This window comes from Uloborus diversus, chromosome 5 (genome assembly GCF_026930045.1).
Source record: "Uloborus diversus isolate 005 chromosome 5, Udiv.v.3.1, whole genome shotgun sequence".
Classification (NCBI taxonomy): domain Eukaryota; kingdom Metazoa; phylum Arthropoda; class Arachnida; order Araneae; family Uloboridae; genus Uloborus; species Uloborus diversus.
The window spans coordinates 156,944,765-156,962,514 of NC_072735.1; the positions used below are offsets into that span (position 1 = coordinate 156,944,765).

A 17,750-nucleotide genomic window follows, 5' to 3' on the forward strand; every position below is an offset into this window, starting at 1 on the left:
CACTCATGATAAAAATTAAAAACGGTTTAACTAAAAACACGAAATCTCGCCAAGGCTACTTTGCTCGCACAATACTAAAACTATAACCCTAAACAAATTTGGCGAAACCTTTCAGCTGAGAATAAAAGGAATAAAGTAAATTCTTTCTCGGTGAAACATTTTTCATTTTGTTCTACGATAATATATTCAAGAAAATATTTTGCATACCGTCCATTCCAACTAAATGCTGCTGTAAAAGATGGTTAGTTAAATTAATTTAAGATTAAAAAAAACTCATATTCTTACAAATTCATACAAAACAATAACATGTTTTACCTTGTATAACGTTATCCAAGTTTGTTAATCCAGTTTTCGCTTTCACCATTTTCAATCAACTCATATTTTAGAAGGAAATAAGGAAAACTAACATTATTTTGAGAAGCTCGAGAATACTACTAAGGGACGAATTAATTTCTGTAGCTGAAAGCAAACTAAGACTCATCGATTGCGTTAATAAATACTCAGAACAAACTGCCGGTGTTTACGTCAACAGACACACGTGGAACGCAACGTGGCAATGTTTTAGTTTCATCGGCAGTTTTGTAAATCACCGCAAGGTAGCGTATTCGAGCGCTGGAGTTCCGAATAGGGAAAAACAGGGAAAACCAATAAAGATGGAAATGGAAAAAGCAACGTTGTGCAGTACAAATTACAGGGAGTGGGGTTTTATAGCCGCTGCTACTAAACTTGTAGAAATTTAAAACTTTTTCAAACCGAACAAGAACTTTCTTACGACTCCAAAACAAAAATATGCAATATACCAGGGGCGTCACTACGGGGGCGGTTGGGGGGTCGTTCCACTCCGGGTGTCACCCGTCTGGGGGGTGACATCAACAAATTGCAAGTTTTTGAAAAATATAAAGCTAAAATGTACTTTTAAGACTACAAATTTGAAAATTTTCCCGGGGAGGAGGTGTCTCCACCAATTACCGCCCCAGGTGTCACCCATGCTAGGCATGCCACTGAATATACCACGGTAAAAAAACTACACGGAGGAAAAGTAATAAAATATTTCCAATAGTAAGTTGAATTAGCTTCCTTCTCTTAATAGGATGTCGTTTCCACTTTGGATTCTCACCAACATCTTGCTGTTCCTGGTCATCCGATACGGGGCGTACTACTTGAGTCTGACCGGAATTTGCCTGCTGGTGACGAACATTCTGTTTCACAGCATCAGGAATGCCGTGCCCGTGGAGTTGCGGTTTCAGTCCAAGCCTCTTGTCCTGCACTATGGATGGTGCTTCTGGTTGGTTCTTTTCACAGGTGAGAAGCCCTGCAGTAGAATTGTTTGCAACGGTCTGCGACGCAGATTGATAAATCCCAAAATAATCTGCAAGATAAACATATATTAGCATAATCGTAGAATCTAAAGCAGCTCCGAAAAATGTATAAAAATATAATGAAAAACTTAAACCCTACAAATAGGAGAATATGGGGCATAGTGAAATGGTGAAATATTTACTCTTTGTTTTAAGCGCAAACTATTTGCTAATATTGTAACTAGTAACATAATCTGTAGTCTATTCCAACCGATTAAAAGTCACCTCTGAAAATCAAAGCATATGATAATGCAAGCAATTTTCAAAAATTGATACTCATATTGTAATATGAAAATTATTTTTGTTGTTATACAATGATAAAGTGCTTTTTCCTTTTTAAATACTAGGGGGCTCTACTGGGAGCGCCGCGAATCTTAGAGAAAATGGGACTTCACTCTAAAATTCGCGGCGGTCCCGGCTCCACCCCCTGCTCCCCGGCGCTCACCAACCCCCGAAGATTGCTGCACAATCTTATTTGATTCGCACAGATTTAAACCGTCTATTAGAAAGAATCATTAAAAAACACGTTTCGAGTTCTGTTTCAAAGAAAAAGTCCCTCTCTCCTTACCGTGGAAAATGGAATTTAAGTAAAGAGCTCATAATTAGAGAACAATCCTGCTCTCAACCAAAGACAAAAAGAACTTAGCAGAAATATGCATAACCAAGATATTAAAAAAAGAAAAGTAAAGCGCTTTGAAGAGCCCTTTCTCGGGTTCCGAACTAACTTGTACCAACTTGCACAGCTATAGGTGCTATGAGGCTCCTGAGCATAGCAAAACGGCACTTTTGGACTCTTGAAAAGTCGCTATCAAATTCCTGGTCTCTAGCTCTCTAGTAATATATTTTGATCTTTAGCTCCGGACTTGAATTGAGTTGAGTCTAGGAATTTTCGCCAAAATTGAAACCCTTATATCTGCTATTCCAGTTAATTGAGAAAATTGGAACAAGCATTGGAATGCAGAGAAATAAATATCCTTCGAACGATATCAAATGTTAAGGGCTGTGGAAAATTTTTCATCCCTTTAGTAAGCAATTTACATGAAATTTTAGCTTAGAAAATTAATTACAAAAGAACTAATTTTAAGTTTTAAATTAAAAAAAAACCCTAGTGCAAACTCCCTGGGCCACGAAGTAATTTTCGTACCAAATTTCAAGCTTGTAGGGGCTTTGGGGTCTCCTGGATGCAGGCCCGCCACAGACTTTCTGCTACAGTTTCTTTGATGTTACTTTTTTTTCATTAATTCTTTTATTTACTCATTCATTTGATGAAAAATATGTTCAATAATCAGATACAAATCATTTCATTAGAAAAATATTTTATTTTTCACTTTGCCCCTTTGGGAAAAAAAAGTTAGCATTTTCCACTTTTTTTTAAAGTACAAATTTACCGCCAAAAAATAAATAAATAAATAATGATTCAATGGAAAATCCTCACATAAATAATTCGGAACTCCAGCGCTCGAATACGCTACCTTGCGGTGATTTACAAAACTGCCGATGGAACTAAAACATTGCCACGTTTTAGTTCCATGTGCGTTTGTTTTAGTTTTCAATTCCGCCATTAGACAGTGACTTCAGTGCCCCCTACAGTTCGTTGGAGTTGCGAATAGCCTATGATCGAATAATCCGCGTGTTTCAACAATGAAACTCGCGCCATGGCATGATAATATTATTTGGTAGAATTTAACATGCAGGAAAAGGCTTTATTGTGACAAGGCTGAACTCGATTGGATGGCTTGACTGTTTTACTGGTAAGACTGTCCATGGCTATCTTCGCGGATCGAAGATAGCCATGGACTGTCATTTTAGGAGAAAGAATAAACGTAAAAGTGGTAAACAATGACCGCTATCTACTGGAGTTAAGGGTTAATCCACTGGAGTTAAGGTTAAAACTTAAACTACCAAAATATCACCAAACAGGCAATTGCTGTGATCAACTGTTGAAGCAAATTTTCACCCGTCATACCATGACGGGCGACTTTCTAGTTTAATAATAAAATACATTATTATTTCTGTAATCTTCAAGACAAATTTCCAATTTGTTCATTTTGGAAAAAGTAAGTTATCTTAACTATCTCACCTTGCCTCACATACCCCTACAACATGCTACCTGTGGATTATATCCCGGAAAATAATGTACAAATTTTCGTTTAGTAAAATCTAAGATTTTTATTTACTTTCTTTTTTTCTGTTCGTCCCGACTAAAAAATAGTCTGAAGACTTTTCAGAAGACTGAGAGTTCTTTATAACGGTAGCTCTTCTAGCAGATATCATTTCTTCAGGTTCTATTCACTTGTCTGTTACTTTGTCTAATTTCATTATCTCGCAGTGTCTAATTCTTTTAAAGTTATTCTACTAATAAAGTTAAAACCAGTCATAATTGAAAATCTCTGCAAATGAACACCTTAAGTTGCATTTTAAGCAAGTGGTTTTTGTGTGGATGAGTATGAGTACATCATTCTATTTGTTAAATAAGAAATGTACTGTTTGACCATGGATTGTATGGAAAGGCAAACATCCGGCTTACACGCGGAAATGGATGCATCTATTGGTTTTTAGGGATGTCAGCTTTTGCAGATGCATGCTAGTCTCTAAACTAAGCAGAGTCTCATTTAAATGAGCGGAACACGTTCATCAAATTTTTATTTTTCCCCCTCATTCAGTTGGACTTGTCTTAACTGGACTTTTGCCAATTCCATACAATCCGTGATCAAACAGTATATCCTTGTACCACCACAAATAGATATTATACATTTGGATTGCATGACATGACAAAACTGTTCTACGTTGAAGAATTAAATTGTACTCGACTTTTTTCAAACTTCTCAGAAATGACTTTTTAAAAACATAAAATAGGATGTCTGTCAAGCCACCAGAAAAGCATGGTAAAGTTGTAGAGCTTACGTGAATAAAGATAGTATGCGACAAACAAATGAATGCCAAAAAATATTAGCTTTAAAGTTTTTTAGTTGGCTTCCACGCTGTTAAAATATTGACTTAGTACCAGGGTTGACAAGTTTCTGCCGAGTCGGTTAAAACCACCGGTAGAAATCGGTTAAAACCGGCATGGCAAAAACCACTTTCTGCCACATTTTTGGCAGAAAATGGATAAAACTCACAAAATGAAAAATTAATTCTTGATATACAACAGAACATGCATGGAAAAAATAATTAATTGTTAACCAAAGCCCTGTAATTTTATTTCAAAATTATCACAATTCAAAATCAAATGTTACATTGTTTAGAATATTCTTGAAATAGAAGAGCTACCAGACAATGCATCAAGGAGCAAGCAATGTTCGTGAAACTTTCATCTATTGTATAACTGGTCCACCATATAGTAACCGGGGTTGTGGTAAAAATTTGACTGGAAAAATAAGTTTTGAGAAATGGGGCCAATTTGTTTTGCAAAGCTGTGACATTAGGTACAAAATCTAGGCAAGTATAATTCGAGCACTTTCTTCTTGAAGCACAGGACATGATAATTTCAAGCGCAAACAATTTAGAGGAAGCAGATAAGTGAGAAAATTACAATCAGTAATGCCTGTTTAATTCTATATGTCACTTCTCTTTCCTAAGCACCTCCGTATGATTTTTTATCCTTTGTTAAATTAATCCAAATAATGTGAGCCTCTGCAATTGAAAAGTTCCCTTTCTGAACTAAATCAAGGGCACTAGCATTGGATGTTATTTTTTAAAATGATGAAATGATGTTTGTTTTTTTTTAGTTTACTTAAACAAATATCATTTACAAATTACTTCAGTTATTAAAGACACTTTTAAGTTTTTGCCAGTTTCTGCAGGTTTTTACCGGTTATAACCAGTTTCTGCCGGCAGAAAGCCAACCCTGCTTAGTACCGAAGATGTTAAGGAACTGTTGTGTTAATATCGTTAACGGTTTAATATTTTTAATCAATGTTTGCTTCTTTATGAATCATCAGTAACTTTCAATCGAAGTCCATTTTATTGTAATTGCTACTATTATTGCTATTATTTTTAAATTTATTACAGTCAACACACGTTAGCATAAAATGCAAGGCACCGACAAAATCTTTGTTTTTCATCTTGCAGCAAGACTTTTCCTTTTCAAAATTAGAAATAGTTCACTTGAAATATTGCAATATATTTCGAACAAGAAAAATGTCCCTCAAAAAAGTGCGTGCTCCAGTAATACCTCTTTTTTCATAAAGTATTTTAATTTCACAGTAGTTTGATCAAAAATCCGTCGAAGCAAAATTTTTATTAACTCCTCTGATCTCAATTCGTTAAGATTAGAATAATTATCGATTTTATGACAACACAAACAAAATGCTTTATTGATCAGATATTATTTTTTTCCTTTTTAGGTTTACTTTGTGAGCTTTTAGCACTACTGATCATTTTTATGGATTTACGTTACCCGGAAGAACTGGCAATGTTTTTCGGTTCAGATATTCTGCAAGACTATGAAGACTTTTATGTTGGTAAGAACTCTGCCTTTCAAACATAGCAGCCGGATTTATCTGTTCTCATTTCAAGGCATTTGAAGTATTAGAGCCAGGGTTTTTGATAGGAAGGATGCTTTCTTCCGAGTGGGCGGACGGCGGAGTTAATAGTACAGAATGGGGAAGTTTTCGATTTTTCAATTTTATTTTTATATGATAGAGTAACATGTATGAACATTATAGGTGAACAAATTTTTGCGGTAGGATAAGTAGTTTTTTTTAAAAGTTAATTTTTAAAGTTCAAGCGATTGTGACGTCAAATGGCACAGGAAGTGACGTCATGCGCTCTTTCGCCAAGGGAGAAGCCGAAGGACGAGCAGTTGACTTCGAAGACGAAACGTAAGGCTTACCTCTTCGCATTTAACTCCTCGCGTTTCTGAAACATTAAACCTCTCATCCTCTCGGAAATATTCGAATACCATCATTGATGTTACTTGAGGAAGATTATTAGATTGTGCTTTAACGAATCCGGCCTCCATAGTGTGTTCAAAAGGATTATTGAATTTCTAAAAAATAAAAATATCAGCCCGCTCAAAATGTCCGTAGCGAAAACAAGGGATCTTCGGTGGAAGGCTGCCCATTAGTGCCCTGTGACGTAAGCTCGTGACGTTTCAGAAGAGCGCACTTTTGCGCGTGGATTTTTAAAAATTCATTAAAAATCAATCACGGTGTCTTAAAATTCGGCGATGGTGAATTTTTTAGTTTTGAGGGTCGATTAACAATATCCAATAGTCAAAATATGGACATTTAATAGGTTGCAACTTCCATATTAAGTCACGTGACCTGAAGAACCAACAGCGAAGGCACCAGCAGCTTCTTTCGCCATAGCCGATTAGTCAAGACTGAAAGGCCCTTGTCACATGGCTTAGCATTGCTGAGTCATTTGTTAAACTAAGAGAAAATTACAGTACATCCGTCCAATGGCGGCGACAGGAGCTTATAAGTGCGAGGCTAAACTTTTTGGAAACTGAAGACTTTTATTTTAGACTATCTTTGGGAGAATTAAAAAGGAGAAACTTCGGAGACTTGCAGTTTTAACAACGCAGTTTTAGTGTAGTTTTGTAATTGTTTGGAGAGCGGTGAGGAATAAGTAAATGAGAGGATAAAAATCTCTCTCCCAGTAATTCTTCGAAGCTGAAGTCTTTAAAAAAAAATTGGACTGTTTTTAGTGATGTAACGGTAACGAGGGCTCTTCCCGAAAAAAATTCCGAAACTTCAAATTATGACCTTTTATAGCAAACTTACAAATACAGATTTGAGGGTTCTATTCCGAAAATTTTCCTGAGTGAAGGCTTGAAAAACGCTATTTTAGCTATCTTTGGGTGATTTAAAGAGAAAAGAAGGGGTTCGGAGGTTCCACCCCCGTAACTTTTTTTGAACTGATCAAGTCCTAAAAACTCAAATTTAGACTTCCTTTCGTGACTTCAGACAAAGGTTCGGAGAAGGGCCCCCGGATTTTTTTCTTAATTGAAGTCTTAGAAACTTTCATGTATCTCCTTCCCCAGATTTAGAAGGTTGTAGATTTTTTAAAACATTCTTTATTTTCCGATTTCCGAAATAGGCATGATACGCATTGATTAATCTGTACTATTTTCAACACTAGTTTGTTTCGCAAAGAAATATGTTTTTGATGTCTAATTTGTTCTGCATAGATCCTGCAGAACTAGGCTTAATCCCTCCTGAAGTGGTTTCATACGCAACTGTTCAACATTCCAGTCAAGCGTCAAGTCATTCATCCAGTGATAGCGATTATACTTCTCTCAAAAGAGCGTCTCAGGTAAGAAACTCGGTTTTTTTTTTAATCTTCTTAATTTTTATGAACCTCTTTATCGTCACTAACTAGACAATCACTTATATAGACAATACATGTTGTCAGATTTTAAAAATGTATCTTTATATATAAAAATGTATGTTGGTAAATTTATGTGTTTGTGTATTCCCTAAGATCTCAGAAACTACCCGGCAGATTTGGCTGAAACTTTCACCGTTTGTTCTTTTTGGTACTGGGAAGGTTTATAGACCAATTTGAAAAAAATCCGATTGATAGTTCCTTTTTTTTTAATTCCGATTTAAGTCTCAATTTTCGCATAAGTTTCCTAATATGGGGAGGGGGGATACGTGCACATATTAACATTATGTGTCCATCGAAAGCGCTAATTTTTCTGCTGAAAATGGCATATATTATAAAGTTCTAAGTAGTATAAAAAACGAGTTATGAGCTTTTTTGTTCCACGCTCGAAGGCTTTCATCAACCCATTACCCCAATTCATTATTTAGTGTATCATCTCAACTCCCAGTTGATAGCAAGAATTGTTGTATTGTTGAATTTCGTCTGACTGTTTGAGGCTTTTCTCAAGTTAAATCTTAAAGTAACGTTTTCCCACAAGATTGGCTAATGATAAAGGGATTTGGCTGATCATTTTCCATTCAAACGGAACTTTAATGTAATTAATGTTTTTTTTATTGTTATTATTAATGCTGATTGGACACTTACCCATTATCCAATCAACCAGCAGAAATATTGCCAAACATTTTGCAAAGAATTCAGCAACTGATGCATTTAGAAATTTTTTCAACTGTCACTGTTTTTGAAGCCAAGGTCTACGTAATAATGTTTCATGTTTCTCAGTTTTCACTATGTAAACAAACTATCGCCATTAAAAGTCTTTGAAACATTTTTTTTAATATATAAAATTACCCACTAACTAAATTAAGCAAATCACAAAGAGCACAAAAACTTTTATTTTTCACAATTTCAAACAATCGCCAAATTTCACTACTTATTTTGGAAACATTTCGGATGAAAATGTTTAGCGCCATGTTATGGTGACTAGAAGTATCTCAGTATTTGGCGACAATATCTTTTTGACGAAAATTAGTAACAGACCGCTTTACTAAGTAAGGAGGAGGAGCATTATCAAAGGTATCCCAAAACGATTGCCGCAAATTTATTAACATTTTAAATCGCACAAAGAACCCACAATAATTGAAATTTCGCAAAATAACTAAAGCAAGTATAAGGGGATTACGGGGAGGCTACATTTTTTTAAACACTTCGTTCTTCATTAGCCATACAGAGAAGGTTTTAGACTGCACGTTGAAGAAAGTATTAACAGATTAATCTTTTTAAACATGTGAAGTTTAATTTCATATTTTTAAAATTCTTCAAATTTGTATATGCTTGCTTTCGTTTCTAAATGAATACTATTTTGTTCTTTATACTTATTGCTATTTTAGTTTTATGAGTAAGTAAGAAGCTAGATTTTTAATCACATCAAAAAGGTGTGTTTTGAATTCTTTCACTTAACACAGAAAAGAAATGCAAGTAACGATAGTTTTTCATAATTATTACTGACACAGGCAACGCCGGATATTTTTTCTAGTAAAATATAAAATAATAACAATAATTTTTTTAGAAATTAAAGTTTGATACAAAGAATTTTTCGGAATGGTTTTGAAAATTTTCGAAGGGAGTTTGAATCCTAAAAATCCACCTCTTGTATGCAGCCCTGGTTAGAAGGACCCATCAAACACAAATCTGTGTGTTCTTGAAGAATATGAAACAATATTAAATTAATTTTGATAAAAATTTGACTTTGACCTTTCAACAAAGGGTGGTTCATGTCTCGGTAACGGGAACTCGAGGGCTGAAAAAATAAATAAATAAAATCCACTATTCTCATTCGACTGCTACCTGTTTATATCTTAGAGCAGGAATTAGTAAATGGAGGGAACAAGTACAATCATTGGCTAAGAAAAAGCTAAGGCACAAACCCCAAGTCACTTGATTCAGCAACGAGGAATGTTTGACATGTTTTGCGTGAAACTAGCGAAAGAAACCTGATTTCTTCCAAAATGCTTCGCTATCACGTAACTTAGAGCCTTTGCTTCACGAATGAAAGTCTTCACTCCCTCCATAGTATCTCTTCTCAATAATTTATATATATATATTTTTTTTCTATCATTACACCATTGTATGGATTCCTGGCAAGTACACCCTAAAGCCCTAGATCGTAGCTTAAGTAGAGACACGTCCGCCATCTTGGGGCCAAACGATGCTTTCTTCCTCTGCTTACTATGGTGAAGTAGCGTGGTTTCCCTCTTGATTGTAGTCTCTTACTGACTCCATGTTAATCCACCATCAAGGAGCAATTCACGTTACTCCTATTGTAGCGGACATAGGAAGAAAGCATCGTTTAGCCCCAAGATGATGGATGTGTCGTTACTTATTCTACAATTCAAGATTTTAATATACCCTATACCAAAAAACTTTTTTTCAGCTTGAGTCCAGAAGACCCCCTACACACTTTTTTTTTTTTTAGATTTACTAATAGTGTTATGCCGTGAAAGTTTCAGCGTCTTAGTCAAATTTTAAGAGGGTGCTCAATGACCCTTTAATTTAACATTAACCGTACCATAGAACATGTCACAAATTCAGAAACACTTTAATTTCCCCAGCTGGTTTTTTTCTGTAAATAATTATTTTATTGCATTCTATATGCATATTGCTAGTGCATATTATAACATGTAGCATTGGTTTTTCATTTCATTGTATGTTTTAGGCCCCCCCCCCCCCTCTCATACTTATGAAGTTTGGGGGAGGGGGTTGAGCACCTTCTTCAGTCGAAACAGGAAGCTAAAATTAGGATATTACTCTCCACAAGTCTAAAAATATTGAGGGGTGTTCTGTTATCTAGGAGCAACCTTTTTTTTTTTTTTGCATGCATTTTTGAACCACCCTAGGGTATCGTTATTATCGTTTGATTCAAACCCGTCTCCCTCTTTCAGGAGATTTTCACGCTCCGGAAAAGGACCATGTCCAGTCGTTTCCAAAGAGCATCTCAGAAGCATCCTGTGCCCACGCCTCGAGATCCCAGCAAACAACGCCTCCTGAAAGGGCTGACTGTTCGCGCTTCCGAACTGCCCGTCTACGAGAATCTCAACCTCACCAAGTAAGGCGCCCACAATGTTTCTTTCTTTCCTCTTAGTCTAGTCCAGTAAATGATGTCCAACCTTGTTCTGCTCCAGGGCAGCACCTTATATTAAAATCATTCTCACTGGCCGGAAAGCAGATAAAATTTCAAAATGTTTTCTAAATAACAGGGGAAAATATGGAAAAGGTAAGAAAGTTACAACCCAATAATGAGCTAGTTATTCAGTAAGTTACCGCCCTATAGCCAGCGCTAAGGCAGAAATACATGAAATGCACCGCCAGTTCAGTCAATTCCAGCCGAGAACTGCAGTTTCGTGCTTATTAGCACTCATCAGCCCGCCATAGGAAGGTGACCTGAGCTGGAGGTGGAAAACCTCTTAAGGAAGCCAAGAGTGCTAAACAAATTAGTAACTAATAAAGAATTAGCACTGACCAGACGAGTGACCGAAACAATGGTTCGCTTCAACTCGAATATTGAAAGCAAGGCAGGTATATTCAGTAAGTTACCGCCCTGTAGCCAGGGTTAAGGCCGAAATACATGAAATACACCGCCAGCTCAGTCAATTCATTCGAGCTGAACCGAACCATTGTTTCGGTCACTCGTCTGGTCAGTGCTAAGTCTGTATTAGCTACCAGTTTGTTTGGCACTCTAGGCTTCCTTAAGAGATTTTCCACCTCCAGCTCAGTCACTTTCCTATGCCGGGCTGATGAGTGCTAATAAGCACGAAACTGCAGTCCTCGGCTGGAATTGACTGAGCTGGCGGTGTATTTCATGCAATAATGAGGTTGTTTCCGTAATTTGAAAAGGTATTTTTGTGTGAAAGAGCATGCTTAAAAATATGGGATTTGACTATCTTTAAATAGTTTGACTTAGTTTAATATTTTTTAGCAATTATTTTATTCAGTGCGCAAATTGAAATTTATTTTTTACACTTCTACACATGACATCACAAGAGATGAAATGCGATTCACAGATGTGATTAGCGCACAACGCAAATTTTCGTTACCTCAAAACGCGGTTGACAGCAAAGAGCGCTAAGCATTTAACGCGACAATGGAGTGGCATGCCAAAGTACATCACTTGTGACGTCATAAAGACCACGCCTTATTTCCAAATTCGGACAATTAAAAAATAAATAAATAGGGAAAATAAAAGTTCTTTTCTTGCTCCTTTTTTTTTACTTATTCTATCAATTTCAGTGACTAAAAGTAGTACTTTTGACTGAAGGAAACAACCCCATTGTTGATATCATTACTTGATGCTTATTTTATTAAATAATACATGTTTTTCAGATACCAATTTTTGAATATCTGGCTCCAGATATATGTGTAGACAATAATCGTGCTTTTCGGTTTGTAACATAGAACAATACAACGGGACATACGGATCAGCTTCGCGGGCCGGATGTGGCCCGTGGGCTGTAGGTTGGTCACACTGGTCTAATCAATTAATGGTTTGAAAAACAAAGAACATATAGTTTGGAAAGAGGGGGAGAGCTCCGGCCGCCATTTTGGATTTTGGGCATGTTTTATCAGTTTTCATTTTGTAACTAAAACACCATTTACTTACGAGCAAATTAATCAATTGATAACTAAAAAGCTTAAAATTAAAATAGGTGTTTCTGCTAAAATTTAAGCAGCAATAGGTGCGGAGATATTAAATTTCGAATTCAGTGCATTTTTGAAAAACTATTTTCCCTCTTTTATCTTTAGAACTTCGTGTAAGTCCTTTAAACTTTCTACTCCCGACTCCGACTCCTTTATCCTAAAATCAGTCCGACTCCGACTCTTCCACTTCGAATCTTCCACTCCGACTCCACAGCCGCGTGAGATAGTCGAGTTTTTTTTATTTGTCATGAAATGACTTAGTATGCCGGCTGGTGGCGTGATGGTTAGGCGCTGGCCTTCTACGCCTGGGGACCCAGGTTCTGACCTGGATGGCCAGTCTTTGGATTTTCGAGATGCAGAAAATCTTCAGCGCCCATGACGTATGATTATTCGGCATGTAAAAGATCCCTTGGGTATTCGTTTGGCTTAGAATATCCCTCGGCTAAGTTAAATTCCTAGTGCAATTTCGCATCAAATGAGAGCCCAGGTGCCTCCATCTGGTGGAAACTGGGCGTCACAAACACTACTGTGCCATGCATCAGCACCTTAATGGTGACACACGAAAGACTGATGCATTGTCGGGGAGCGCACTAGGTCTGGTTATGACAGACGCCTCTTGAGGTGAGTCTCTTATACAGTCCCATTGGAAAGAAAAAAAAATGACCTAGTATTATCATTACCACTCTTGGGCACTCTCACACTCTCTTTAAATCCTCATTGACTCATCTCAGGACAGTGACCCCCTTTGATATTCATTTTGTTTTCCCCGTTCGCACCAGATTCTTTCTTTGAATTCCAACTTTGCATATTCTCCCCTCCGTCAGTTCGATGGCTAAAGAACTTGCATGAACTTTTTGTTTAATGTAAACGACTTTACTTCGAGTAATTGCTTTTTGCACAAGAATAGTTGAATCGACATTTTAATGGCACGTATGGTTGGTTCTGAAGATGACCATCCCCGAAGTATGGTACATTGGGATAAACAAAAAGACGAGACTCTTGCTTTTGTAGAAAAATAATCTGAACGAATTTCAATTCTTTTTAAAAAATGACCCAACAGCGCAATGTACTTTCAGAAAAAGGTGATTTCCCTTTGTGTTACGAATGACTGAACGTAAACTATTTCAGCATTACACAATGAGTTTCTGAACTTTTTCAATTCGTGGGCGTGACACTCTGCGAAGAACACCCCTTCCCCCCACCTCTCTTTTTCTGCGGAAGTTTCAAGCATTTATGTGTTTCTTATTATGTTTATTTTATTTCTTTTGTTGGCTTGTTTTTCAACATTTGGTTTGGTTCACTTTTATCTGTGTCATTCTTTGACAAAAAGTTCCGTCCAGAACTAAACGAGACTACTTTTTCGTACACCAATATCGACTTTCTAGTATGTGATCAATTTTCTCAAAGTTAGCTAAAATCGCAAATTTTTTCAAACGTAACTTTTTAACAATTTAACCTGTTTCTAGAAATCAAATGTCCTTCGCTCATTCATGAAGAAATATATGCGTAAAAAATAAACAAATGAACAAATAAAATATTAGCATATTTTAAACAAAACAGCTAGTATATTTTTTTCCGTTGAAAAAAATCTTTAATCGCTTTCAAAAAGAAAAAAAAAAGAATAATAATGAGATCATTAAAATAAATATAATGTGTCAAAAAAGGGGGGGGGTTGTTTCTCCCTGTTGCTAAAAAAAATTAAAAAATGAATAAATGTACTTTCAAAACAAATAAAAAAACAACAAAATATCAACTTAAAGAAATAATTTTTATTATTAGAAAATCGTCTGGGGATATCTTTATGTAGAAACATTAAGGACTCCGAATTTCTCCGCCAAACACTGAATACATAAATTACAACTTTAGCGTGAAAATTAAAAACAAATCATACCAACAATATTTTTTTCACACTAAACCCCATGGCTGCGGAGTCTGAGTCGGAGTCCATCTCATTTTGGGGTAAAGGAGTCAGATTCAAGGTTTTTAATTCGGAGACGAAATCGGTCATTTTCCCTTAAAATCTGCAACTTTTGCCAATGTTTGCGGAGTCAATGTTTGCCAGATCTTTCGAAGTCGCGGAGTTATTTTGAATCGAGTTCTCGGACTTGATAATCGAGAACCCGAGTTGTGATAATCGAGAACTCAAAATGTGACAATCGAGAACTCGAGTTGTGATAGTCGATAACTCTAGATCTGATAATCGGGAGCTCGTGATAATGGAGTTCTGAAAGGATCTTGAATAATCGAGTGATTCGATTATGAAAACTCGATTATGCCCATCACTAGTCTGCAGGTTAACCGTCAAGAGACCAGTCAGTTTATGCATACAATGCAGCAATGTACTGTATACCAGGGGTTCCCAAAGTTTCACCGTGGCACTCTAGGGTGCCAGGAACTAAGGATCAGTTACCTATGCTATAAAGGAAAGCAGAGAAAAGAATTTAATAGAGCAGGGTTCCCAAACTGGGTGCCGTAAGAGGAAGCGAATTGTGCCGCGATGTGTCCATGGTGTCAATACATGCGCATGTAACAGAGATCGAGTAGAGTGATTTGAGAAAATTCTAATTTTTCAAAGGGTGCCGCGAATCAGAAAAGTTTGCGAATCCCTGTAATAGAGGACAATTGGACAGTGATGGAAAGTATTTGGTGCACTGTACAGCGAATGAAACGTCTGTCGTTTTAAGTCCGCCATTTCCAATTATTGATGCATATAAACAGTCACTCAGCTATAGTGTCATAAATATTCTACTACCGTAAATGATGGTGTTGACATGATATAAATGGCAGAATGCAGAACAATGAGCGAATAAATGTGAAAATGTCACTGGTTAGAAAAAAAGATAAGAATAAAAATAACGCTTACAAATATTTTTTATTTTCCTTCGTTGCTCAACATCTCACCTGTTTTACAGTTAAAGAAGCCAAAACACTCTCATGATCCGTACTATTCTGCGCCAATAAGAAAAAGAGAATCATGTGAAATCAATCTTTGAGGGGACTTTACAAAAAGAAAAGATACTGAGGCCAAATCGTTAGTTTTCAAACGTCAAGAATGTGGAAATTAAATATTTCCGCATCTATTACAGTTACAATAAAAACAAAAAAAAAAAAAAACAAAACATAAAAATCCCTTTAAAGTTGATTTTTTGCTCTATAGTTTATTAACTGATAATTTTGCTAGTAAGTAAATTGTTTTTGGGATATAAAATGAAAACCGAAAAAACGCACCTAAAATCCAAGTTGGCGGTTCCGAGCTCCACATTTGCCTACCACCGGAAACTTTTAGTATATGTTTATCAGAAGCCCTTTATGTACGTATGTGCAAATTTTCAAAACCATATGTTTTTTGTTTTTTTTTACCTTCACTTAGATCCAGTCACCCTTTCGCACCTGATTTCTAGTTTCAACAAATCAACTCACTCTAATGACCCGCACTGTTTCGCGCCAACAAGAAGAAAGAATCATATCAAATCAATCTTTGAGAAGCATTAGAAACGAGGAAAAAAATGGTCATTTTCAAAAATTCACTCTAAACTCTAAAGTTAAATCCCTCCGCACCTTTACAATACAAAACAGAATATTGATAGATTTTTTCTCCATCACTTTTGAGAAAACTACTTTTTAAGAAAAGAAAAAGAAGGGATTCAAACTATCAATTACACTTTTAGTATACAAAATGTGTGTATTTTCCACCCTGACTGTCCTAGTAAATCGAAAGCTTTACCGTTTTCTTTTGGGGGGGAGGGGGTAAAAAGGCATTTGTACTGACGGCACTAACGATATTTTGATTTTTTATTACAGGTTCGATACGATTGAAGAAGAGGAACCAAAGAGAGAATCCTTCGAAGAAATCCTCATGAGAGACATAAAAACTCTGAATGAATAAATATGATAGAAACATCATTTCCTGCCAATGGAGAGCGTATTTAACTGTTTTTATCAAGTCAATCTAAAGAGAAATTTGAAATACAGTTAAAAGTATGTGGATGTGCACTTGTAATAAATGAGAATAAATTTGTTTTACCTCTAACACTTTTCACGGGAAAGCGACATGAGCTCTTGCTTCCTGTTTTAGGTAAAGCGGAACTGCCACGCGAAATGATGTTAAGAAAAATGTACGCAGAAAACAAATTGCATAATTGCATGAACTGTTTTGTGACTCGAGACGTAAGTGAATATTTAAGTATGTATAACCAGTGCCCTCGTTTGAGAGTTCATGTCCGTCTACCCCCCCCCCCCCCAAACCGCGTTGTTATCCAATTTGTTCTTTTCTTTCTTTGTTCCTATAAAATGCAATAAGTAGATACAAAGGTCAACACAGTGTCGGGGGAGGGAGGCAGCAGGTCTGACAGTGCCTGTACTGTAAATATTTTTACCAGTACTGATAGAATCTTGTATTTGTTATATCTTTTAATTTCCAATCTGAAAACTGCGTTTTGCTCTTTAAAAAAAAAAAAAAAAAAAAAAGAGTTTTCCAGTATTGGTGTTACAGTTTTTGAGAGTTGAAAGATGTCTTTCCTTCACTAATTAGTAGTGTAAAAATTATTACAGTATCTATAAGTGCCACTTTGTACCAATTGACCATAAATGCAAAAGGGTTAATAGATTTGAGTCTCTTTCGTCTTGCCCTTACCTCTCCTGTAAAATCGGATGACCAGTCTAAAATTAAGTCCTAGCTACGGGTATGGTCCGACAAATCCCAGGAACCACCACACCAAGTCGTTGATTCAACTCAAAAGTACCTTGGTGACTAGTTCTTTTAGAACAAGAATGTTTCAGAAACCGTGGAATTTTTCTATAAATTTTAAGAAATAATTTGTCTGGGAGCCATTTTTTTTCCTGATATCTAAAGTTTTACAATTTATGTCGGTCTCTGAGTATGTACCCTTTGCCACACCCAGGGGGTACCCACCTCTCCTAAGAGCAAGGGCGCACCCCCCCCCCCACAAATGAGAAGAATACCCCTCAAAACACTCTCACCCTAAAAATTTCAATGCACAGTCTGCACCATGAGCCCCTCCCCCCCCTAGATGGGCACCCCTGGCCACACCCTCCACCTCTCAGGTGGTTTTCTTCAAAGAAAAACTTTAAAATAACAGGCCTTTAAACTAACCATTTAAACACAAAAATTTTAAATTTAATCTACCTTTAAAAAATACAAAAGTATTAGAGGTTGTGGACTTGTTCTCATTCGCTTAATGCAGAAAAAAAAAGAGGCTCAAGTGTCAAAAAAAAAAAAAAAAAAAAAAAAACAGCCATTGACCAAAAAAAAAAAGATAAAGAGCCGCTTCGCTCTTACTGAATGCTCTAATTCCTCCAGCCCTTAATTAGATTTTGTAACTGAGAAATGGAAGATCGTATTTTAAA

The 17,750-nt window shown here is 36.3% G+C and overlaps 1 protein-coding gene across 1 annotated transcript in view; it reads left to right on the forward strand.

Moving 5' to 3' along the window:
• LOC129222736 (dual oxidase maturation factor 1-like) overlaps window positions 1-16,401 on the forward strand; it is a gene marked incomplete at its 5' end in the record, with an annotated part of 34,092 nt that extends 17,691 nt beyond the window's left edge. Inside the window, 5 exon segments of the mRNA XM_054857269.1 lie at window positions 1,091-1,302; window positions 5,705-5,821; window positions 7,495-7,619; window positions 10,631-10,794; window positions 16,185-16,401. Coding sequence (XP_054713244.1) covers window positions 1,091-1,302; window positions 5,705-5,821; window positions 7,495-7,619; window positions 10,631-10,794; window positions 16,185-16,269 — 703 coding nt within the window.
• Between the last annotated feature and the right edge of the window lie 1,349 nt (window positions 16,402-17,750).